A 10,000-nucleotide genomic window follows, 5' to 3' on the forward strand; every position below is an offset into this window, starting at 1 on the left:
TATACTATATTTGTCACACATAGTAATAAATCTTGAAGCAAAACAAAAGCATGTCCGATGAACATCTTTGGAGAGGAACCGGTAGGAATGACTCTGGAGTCGGTTGCCTCTTATATTAATTGTAAACTATTACTCCCGTTCTTCCAGTAATTCATTTCTAAAGTTGCCCATACCTCGCACACATCCCCCATGAACGCTCTGAGGCAGATCGATGAGGCTGTTTACAACGGAGGTTCTGGATGTTTGTTCTCTTCATTTAGATTCCTTCCCCTTGCTTTTTCATTCCCTTCTTTAAAATACTTGAGTGAATAAGGAGGCTTTGTAGAGTAGTGATAGGTATGTGTGTGTGTGAAAATGTTGAGAGGCAGGATTTGCTATGGGCTATCTATCAGAACTCAGACTGGTATTTCCCTTCTCAGGAGGGAGTGTGTGTATAAATGCTCACGTCATGAGTAGGATCAGAAGCCTGAGATGGAGTAAGAATAATGAGAATATTGAGAAGAGGAAAGAGGGGCTAGAGACAACGTGTCAGATTACACATGAAAGTTAAAGAGTGTTGTATTTATGTACGTCTGTGTGTGTGTGAGTGTGTGTGTGTGTGTGTGTGTGTGTGTGTGTGTGTGTGTGTGTGTGTGTGTGTGTGTGTGTGTGTGTGTGTGTATGTATGTATGTATGTATGCATGTATTGTGAAAGAGACTAAGAGTGAGAAATAAAGTCTTCATTTACAGGACGCCAACTCTTCTGATAATGTCAGGTTTAGTCAGAGGCATCTTACTGATATAATGTCAAAGTATCTTACTGATAGAACAACCCTCTGGGAAGAATGTCATTTACATGCAGTCATTTGGGAACCTGGGGAAGAAGGCAAGTGAAGGATAACCCCATAAAGTGGATGAGTGTGCAAGGGATCTTATGTTTGTACTTATAGATAGAGCCCATCACACCCCCACATTGACCTGTGCCATGTTACCACCAGTATGTCCCTGTCTGTGTGAATGAGAGAGTGAAGAAAATGTGTGTTTGAGAGAGAGAGAGAGAGAGAGAGAGAGAGAGGATGTGTGTGTGTGTGTGTGTCTGTGTGAATGAGAGAGTGAAGAGAATGTGTGTTTAAGAGAGAGAGAGAGAGTGAAGAGAATGTGTGTATGAGAGAGAGAGAGAGAGTATGTGTGTGTGTGTGTGTGTTTCTGTCTGTGTGAATGAGAGAGTGAAGAGAATGTGTGTATGAGAGAGAGAGAGAGAGAGTATGTGTGTTTGAGAGAGAGAGAGAGAGAGAGTGAAGAGAATGTGTGTATGAGAGAGAGAGAGAGAGAGTGAAGAGAATGTGTGTATGAGAGAGAGAGAGAGAGAGTGAAGAGAATGTGTGTTTGAGAGAGAGAGAGAGAACTTGTGCAGGAAGGACACTAACAGCTCCCCTCTCTCTCCTTCCTGCCCTCCCTGCTGTCCCGCTACCTTGAGGTACGATGCTCCTTCACCTCCACAGCATCGCCGTACTCTTGGTGTGTGTGTGTGTGTGTGTGAGGGTGTGTGTGTGAGGGTGTGTGTGTGAGGGTGTGTGTGTCTGTGTGTGTGTGTGTGTGTGTTGGTGTGTGTGTGTGTGTGTGTGTTGGTGTGTGTGTGTGTGTGTGTGTTGGTGTGTGTGTGTGTGTGTGTGTGTTGGTGTGTGTGTGTGGTGTGTGTGTGTGTGTGTTAGTGTGTGTGTGTGTGTGTGTGTTGGTGTGTGTGTGTGTGTGTGTGTGTGTTGGTGTGTGTGTGTGTGTGTGTGTGTGTGTGTTGGTGATGCATGTACTTATGCGTAGGCACTGCTTAGCTTCTGGCTGCAAGGTCGTGATTCCAGGAGATCTGAAGGGTCCCTTATGTGTGCCGGGCCTTAGACTGGGCTGGATCTGGCCCTGATCTGGCCCTGATCTGGCCCTGTGCTGTCTGGGATGACACACGTCTTCAGTGCACATGGGGTTTTAGAGCTGAAAGAAACATGGTTCCCTTTCAGTCGATTCATTTAGTACACCACAGATAGTATGAGATATCACGCCCTCGCATGCCTGGCTGAAGACGCCTCTCTTCTCACGCCTAAAAGGCAGATGATGCGTGGTGACATAGAGAGCCCCTTCTCAGGCCTAAAAGGCGTGGTGACATAGAGAGCCCATGCCTGCACACATACGCCCTCAGTTCAAGCTCTCGTCACCTTCATGTGAACACCTCAACCTCTCCAAGCAGTTCAACTGTTCCGTACAGGATCTGTTCAACAACATCCTCTTTTGGTGGGGGGATCCTTTACTGTGCACAGGCTTCCACAGCTCGGACTATGTCATGGGTTCCCCTGGTGTGCTTGGTGGAGCTTGATAGCATGCTGTCAGAGGGGAGCCCAGCGATCATCAGCCTAATTCGGGGGGGGGGCCTCATTTATAAAACGTACTTACGCACAGATTTGATCTGTTCAAAGAAACCCTCAATAGCGGACAGAGTTCGGCAACAACCTCACTTACAGACTCATTCAAGTCCCTTTGTGAATGAGAAGAGGAAGCTGGTGATGGCCGACGAGGCCCCGATGCTGGTGCAGCAGGTGCTGCTGCCGCAGATGCGGCTTCTGGTGCTGCTCGTGCCGCAGGTGCGGCCGCTGGTGCTTCGGAGACGTGTCTTCTACCATGCCACATACTTTGCTTTTGCCATTACGCCACCTGACAGGCTTTCGAACAATGTTTTGGCCCGCATCTGCTCTTCCATCAGCAGAACGTCGATTTCAGCCTCACTATAATTCTTCTTTTTACATGTTTCTTTCTTGCTTGCCATTGTCACAGAGAGTTTGTGCATTGAGGATGCGCTCCGTTTGTGCATTGAGAATATGCTAATTAGATTAAGTAGGGGCGTTTTGAGGGCGGAGATTCAGCTGCGCACAATTCCACGATCATTTGTGATTTATAAACGCAGGAATGGTGTACACGTGTTTTTTTGGGCGTACGTTCGTTTTCTGTGAATAACACTTACGACCATTTCAGAAAACGTCTGAGGGGGGGGGGGGCCTCGGCCTTCAGTCTTCTACTGTGGATGTTTTGACATTCTTACAGGAACCTTAGGAGCAGGGTCGCTCTTTTTCAACATTAAAAGTATACCCAACAGGTATTTCAGCCTGTCATACTGCCAGGGGTAACATCTGGGAAGGGCAACATCCTGGGCATTGTTCAAGGGTGTGTGTGTCATAAGAGGAGGTGTGCTTCATCGGTGCCCTCTACTGGATTGGTAGGGTGTCAGCTGCGTGGGGCATGATTAAAGGTCCCATACTATCTGTGCTGGTAGGGGCGTGTCAGCTGCGTGGGGCATGATTAAAGGTCCCATACTATCTGTGCTGTCCCGAGTGAATTGGCTGAAAGGGGATGTAAGGTTATCCGTATAACCACTGAAGGAGAGGAACCAGGTACAGCACTAGTCTGACCCACACAGCATGGCCTCTCTACTTCGCCACACGCATCTGCCTTTCAGGCCTGAATAGAGGTGTCTTCAGACACACATGTGAGGGTGTGATATCTGCCTTTTAGGCCTGAATAGAGGTGTCTTCAGACACACATGTGAGGGTGTGATATCTGCCTTTTAGGCCTGAATAGAGGTGTCTTCAGACACACATGTGAGGGTGTGATATCTGCCTTTTAGGCCTGAATAGAGGTGTCTTCAGACACACATGTGAGGGTGTGATATCTGCCTTTTAGGCCTGAATAGAGGTGTCTTCAGACACACATGTGAGGGTGTGATATCTGCCTTTTAGGCCTGAATAGAGGTGTCTTCAGACACACATGTGAGGGTGGGATGATATCACATACTATCTGTGCATAACCTTAGGATTTCTGTGGCTCTGATCATTTCAATGCAATCTTTAAGCACCAAAATAGGAGAATGTGGGAAACTGCGACTCACATCATCACTTCATCCACCCTGAGGAGGTGGTCTTGTCCAGTACTACGTTTTCTTTGCTTGCTTTTGCCAATCAGCAGCACTCATGAATCAATGCTCTGTTAATGACATGAGTGATGTTAGCTGTTAGCTGGCGCGGGTCCAAATAGGGAGAAAGCATCCAGTCCCGTATAGCAAAAGGGCACTGACACAGAGATGATGATGTCATCATCCAGTCCCGTATAGCAAAAGGGCACTGACACGGAGATGATGATGTCATCATCCAGTCCCAAAAGGGCACTGACACGGAGATGATGATGTCATCATCCAGTCCCATATACCAAAAGGACACTGACACAGAGATGATGATGTCATCATCCAGTCCCAAAAGGGCACTGACACAGAGATGATGATGTCATCCAGTCCCGTATAGCAAAAGGGCACTGACACAGAGATGATGATGTCATCCAGTCCCGTATAGCAAAAGGGCACTGACACAGAGATGATGATGTCATCCAGTCCCATATAGCAAAAGGACACTGACACAGAGATGATGATGTCATCCAGTCCCATATAGAAAAAGGACACTGACACAGAGATGATGATGTCATCATCCAGTCCCATATAGCAAAAGGGCACTGACACAGAGATGATGATGTCATCATCCAGTCCCGTATAGCAAAAGGGCACTGACACAGAGATGATGATGTCATCAGTTGTATCTGTATGTTGCTATTCTGTTAGGATCACATTCTTGGAGCCATTCTCACCTTTTGCATACATGTGCACATAGTTGTACCAGTTCTTTTGCATACATGTGCACATAGTTGGACCAGTTCTGTCTTTATGGCCAAACTGTTGTCTGATGAGGACTTCCTGGACTCAAACCCTTGCTGTTGCATTTTGGGCTGGGACTGGGTTCCATAACAGGAGGTGATGCTGCAGTGTTGTGTGTGTGTGTGTGTGTGTTTGTGTGTGCAGGGCCAATAACAGGAGTTGATGCTGCAGTGTTGTGTGTGCGTGTGTGCGTGTGTGCGTGTGTGTGTGTGTGTGTGTGTGTGTGTATGTCTGTGCGTGTGTGTGTGTGTGTTTGTGTGTGTGTGTGCAGGACCAATAGGGTTCCATAACAGTGTTGTGTTTGTGTGTGCAGGACCAATAGGAAGCATGTCGTCGATGGAGGTGAACGTGGACATGCTGGAGCAGATGGACCTTATGGACGTGTCGGACCATGAGCCCCTGGATGTTTTCATCAACTCTGGAGGGGAAGACAACAGTGTTGCGTCTCCTATGTTAGGTATGCTACAACATTTAATTAGTTCTAATTAGCTTACCTCATGTGATGCCTTCATTTGCTGTCTTACACATAGAATACCAATTACTGAATGCCACAGTATGGTACAATATAATATAATAATTAGGGCTGTCAATAGATTAAAAAAAATTAACTAATTAATCTCACATTTTGAAATTCATTAATCTAGATTAATCGCGATTAAAAGTTTGTTTGTCTGGTTTTTTTTTTTACTTCCAATGAAAAATATCTCAATTTCCATACATTGTCAATCAAATGAGCTGTGACACCCAGGTAATTGTCATTGATGACTGATGTCCAGTGGTCACCAGTAAGGGTGACGGTGGCAGCTTGCTCGAGGAGCTGAATTTTTCGTGCTCTCTCGCCGTCATAAAAGGAATGTATGCGAGACACAATGGTGCCCCTCGACGGTAAATCGTAAGAGTTGTCTCCTGAAGCAATTCGAATCACCTCAGTCAGCCCAACGTCCTTAACTATGTTGATGGTCCGACAGTCACCGGCAACCCAAACTGCTAAAGCGTTGGTAACCTTTTCATGGACTGGTCTAGTTATTTTACTAGAGAAGTCGTAGAGTGTGGGTTGGCGACCATCTAACCTGGGACTGCTTTCTGTCGGGTGCTTTGCATTAAGGTGATAACTTAAAGACGAGCTGCTTCTGTGATAGCTAAATTCAATTTGACAAATGCTACATACAACTTTAGTTTTGTCGATTGTTCCGTAATTTTGCCATTTAAACAGAAACTTTCCGCCCAACAATCCCTCAGCTCTCTCCATCTTCAACTACCGCAGTGGTTCTCAAACTTTTTCTGTCATTCCCCACTTTGAACAAGGGGGGCTTTTGGTAGGCCAAGCCCCCTACTTAATTTGCCCGAGGGGACACAGGTTCAAGTCTGGCCTGATGTAATTTCCCAATCCTCTCCCCACCTCTTCTCCGCATCGCTTCCTGTCATAACTTCATAACTATCCAAATAAAGGCATTAAAAAAAAAAAAGTTTTTTATTTTATTTTTTAAATTGCGTTAAAATATTGTATCGCGTTAATCGCGGCCGCATTAATTGCATAGATTAACGCGTTAACGCTGACAGCCCTAATAATAATATACGGTACAAATATAATTTCATAAGGCATGTATATGATACTGTGCCTCTAAAATGCATGTTTGTCAGCCACGTATAACATGTTTCCATCCAGATTCACACCATAATATGTTATGCCAGGCCCATAATCAGTGCTGGTTTGACCTCACAACGAACAACTATTACTTAATCTGTTTACACAAGAGCCTTTCACATGTCGTGAATGATGTATAGATCAACACTGCCCTTTACAATCTTGCTGGACCATCTATTCATCCTGCGGATAACTCATTGGTATTTTCATTACTGTTTCCATTACATTTTCAGTGTATTTAGATATTAAGTTGGAGCTTAGAACTGGAGTTTTACCCATTTTTCCCTCGATAAGGTTTTTTTGGCATCCACAGGATCTTTCAAACATCATAGTTTAGATTAGTGCTGAACATTTGGATTGACTGCATGTCTAGTAGTTGTGTCTGCCTTTCACTTCCGGGCTAGGCTGACCAAACTTTCAAAGACCTAAACTGGGACCCAGTCTTCTTAATTACCATGCAGAATTCCCACGACCATGGAAATCCTGGAAAAGTTGGGCTATTTTCCAGAAATTTAGTAAATTCTTTGGAAGTTTTTATGTCATGAAATGTTGTATGTAGGTCTAATGAAATGATGTTGTACTCTTCCATGGATTTTGTTCTGAAAAGTTCTGCAGTGTGGTACAGTTTCTTCTTAATTTGACATAGTGTACCGTAGTCTAACAGTCTCTATAGTCGAACAAGTCTAACAACAGAAGCAATGGTGAAAAAGTACTGGTCCTCCATCTGCCATTTGTCCTGTGACGTGGCTCTCTCTACGGGATCTCTCTTCCACACTAACAGCAGTCAACACACCTCAAGCAGAGGGGCTACCAACCACCTAGGGGAAATCTGTCAGGGAGTTTGGAGTTGGATGGGGGAAGAGTCCCATGCTCACAAGGTCATGGAAACCAAGATTCTGCATTTGTGACTGAGTCTTAAAGCAGGCGGGAGGACTGGTGTGTGAAAGTGAAACCAGCCGCCTCAGTAGGGGCAAAAGTCGGCTTTATTAATTGAATTGGAAAACTATTGCCCAAATTGGGAGTGTTCAGAAATCAGACTAAACCTTCCTTTCCATCTCTTTTCTGTTTTTTTAACATTCCTTCCTCTTCCATTCCCTTCCTGTATCTGTCCTCTATCCATCTTTTTCCCCCGTTTCATCATCTGTCTGTCCTGAGCTCAGACCCTGATGTGGAGTCCTTCACCACGGAGCTCACGCTGCAGGTGCCAACCCAGGCCGAGCTGCGTCACAAGCTCTCCTCCCTCTCCTCCACCTGCACAGACTCAGCCAGCCAGGAGGACGAAGATGACGAGGAGGAGGAGGAGGAAGAGGAGGAGCCACAAGGAGCTGCATGTTTGTCCAGTGCACGGGCAGCCCTGAGGGGGGCTCGAGGAAGAGGTGGGAACAGAAACGTTGCCGTGGCATCCACAGGTTCGTCGTCAGCTAGTCAGATGGTGAAGAACGGTGAGGGAAACGGCACGCAGGCTACATAGAGTGGCCAGTGATGGAGGAGACACACACACACACACACACACACACACTGTACTTTAAGACTGCCTGACATGCACTCATGCACTTGGACAGACAGATGGACATCTCCTTGGTTCCCATGGAAGGTTCCTTGTCATTTTTGGACAGATCTATTGTTTGCCCAATACTGTGCCCCGTGTTCCGTCACCACCCAACACCTCTCACCCAGTGCCTGGGAGTAATAAATGTCTTTTCCTCCACTTCTACCCCCTTTGATATGACACCCACGTCTGTGTCTGTTCTAGGTCTCTCCTGGCACTGGACTGGGTGAATTATACATACACACAGATCAATAGCAAGGGTGTGTGTGTGTGTGTGTGTGTGTGTGTGGGGGTGTGGGTGTGGGTGTGTGGGGGTGTGTGTGTGTGTGTGTGTGTGTGTGTGGGTGTGTGTGTGTGTGTGTGTGGGTGTGGAGCAATTGGGGAACTGTCAGTCAGGACAGATGAACCCATCTATACACGATCCTTCTAGTTTCAGTGCAGTTTCTTCATCTTCGTCTTCATCCTCATCCACCCCCACTGTCTGTCAGCATCTTACTCCCTGGTCCAATCAGATTCCACATCAGTACAACAAAGACTCAGACGCAGTGTGAAAAGCACTGACAGTAAAATGTCGGTAAGTTTTTTTTATTAACCCTTAAGTACAAAGAAAGTAAAAAAAAAAAAAAAAAAAAAAAAAAAAAACAGAAACCAGAAACAGAAATCCTAGACGAGACCTTTCCCATTTGGAGGGAAAGCTTTCCGATGCAGTGCCAATAAATTAACTTTGCCAGATCATGAGCAACTCAAACTGTGGAAAAAGGAATCCAAACAAAAACACATCAACAAAAATCATAAAAGTCAAAAAATCTGAATAAAATACATCATAAGGCCATAAAACTTGGACAACCACATCTCTTTTTACTGTCGTTTGTTGCTGAAAACACCGGACTCGGCTTTTCCATTAAATAATCCTAAAACAGTTCAGTCAGCTCTGAAGGCCGATCACCAACAGACAGGATCATAGGATCTCTCCACCTCACTGGGACGCTCAGTGCAACATGAGTAGCTACGAAAATTGTTGAATTTTCAGTAATGAAAATGTAAAAACCTCTTTCTCTTTCTCTCTTTTTTTCTGCGGTATTTTCCCTTTTCTTTAAAAAAGTAAAGCTAAAAAAGACAAACAAAAATAAGTGGGGCTGGGGGGGGGGTGAGAGAGACGGAGGGGGGCATTGCTACTCTCCATGTCCTTTGTCTCAGTGAAGTTAAGCAGCACTTAAAATGTACGCACACACACACACACACACACACACTTACACACATGCTCGCACGCACACACACACACACACACACACACACACACAGACACGTTTATCATTGGAGCAACCCTGTCAGCGTTGGACTCGCTCAGATGAAGAGACAGAAAGGTAAGGCTTTTCTTCATCTCTCGTTTCCCTCTCTCTTCCGTCATCATCATCACCATCACCCCTTCCCCTGCAAACCCCAATCACACCCTATTCCACAAAAAAGGCTCAAGTATTTAAAGACATTTACAGAAATATGTACAAAAGTTGACTTCTTTCTTTCAATCTTTCTTCTTCCTTTTGAGTTGATTTTTTTTCTCCATAAAATCATTCGGGACACACTCAAAAAAGCAAAAAAGGGTGAAACTCTTAAAAAGAAGATGGAAACCTGGCCTCTCGTTTCACATTTTGCACCCTTTGACTAGTGGCTCTACTTGAGAAAACAGTTGACAAAACAAAAAAAAATAACAATAGCAATAATAATAATATATAATAATAATTATTGTTGACTGGAACAGGTAAGAAAACTAGAGGACTGGAATTATGGAATGTTACCACGATTGCACATCACAAGACGGAGCTAGCCTTCTGGGAGAGGAGGCGGCCACTCCTCTTTTTTCGTTTTCATTCTTCTGTTCTTTTTATTTTGTATTGATATACAGTAAGTAACCAAGAGCACCATGAGAACAAACAGACTTCCCCAGACTACGCCTAACAGGCCTCAGGAGTCATCAGGCACAGTTTAAACACACTCCTTTTGATCAACCCTCACTTGTCTCCATAGCAATTCACTAGAATGGAAACCACTCTTTTGCCCTTATCTGCCAAAGGACACAAGCATTGAAAAT

The 10,000-nt window shown here is 45.0% G+C and overlaps 2 protein-coding genes across 3 annotated transcripts in view; one reads left to right on the forward strand and one right to left on the reverse strand.

Moving 5' to 3' along the window:
* The window catches only part of dtnbp1b (dystrobrevin binding protein 1b), a 31,446-nt gene extending 23,599 nt beyond the window's left edge, over positions 1-7,847 (forward strand). The window contains exons 3-4 of one of the 2 annotated variants that reach the window (XM_031586393.2): positions 5,031-5,174; positions 7,523-7,847. In XM_031586393.2, the coding sequence (XP_031442253.1) occupies positions 5,031-5,174; positions 7,523-7,833 (455 nt within the window). In that variant the 3' untranslated portion in view covers positions 7,834-7,847. The remainder of the gene's footprint in view (positions 1-5,030; positions 5,175-7,522) is intronic. The other variant, XM_031586394.2, reaches the window with a different exon arrangement.
* A 1,926-nt stretch (positions 7,848-9,773) lies between these two features.
* Positions 9,774-10,000, reverse strand: part of jarid2b (jumonji, AT rich interactive domain 2b) — a 52,768-nt gene continuing 52,541 nt past the window's right edge. The window contains exon 17 of the mRNA XM_031585743.1: positions 9,774-10,000. This exon is cut by the window's right edge and continues 1,057 nt beyond it. The gene's annotated coding sequence lies outside the window, so the exon portion shown is untranslated.

Source organism: Clupea harengus, chromosome 19, assembly GCF_900700415.2.
Source record: "Clupea harengus chromosome 19, Ch_v2.0.2, whole genome shotgun sequence".
NCBI classification, from domain to species: domain Eukaryota; kingdom Metazoa; phylum Chordata; class Actinopteri; order Clupeiformes; family Clupeidae; genus Clupea; species Clupea harengus.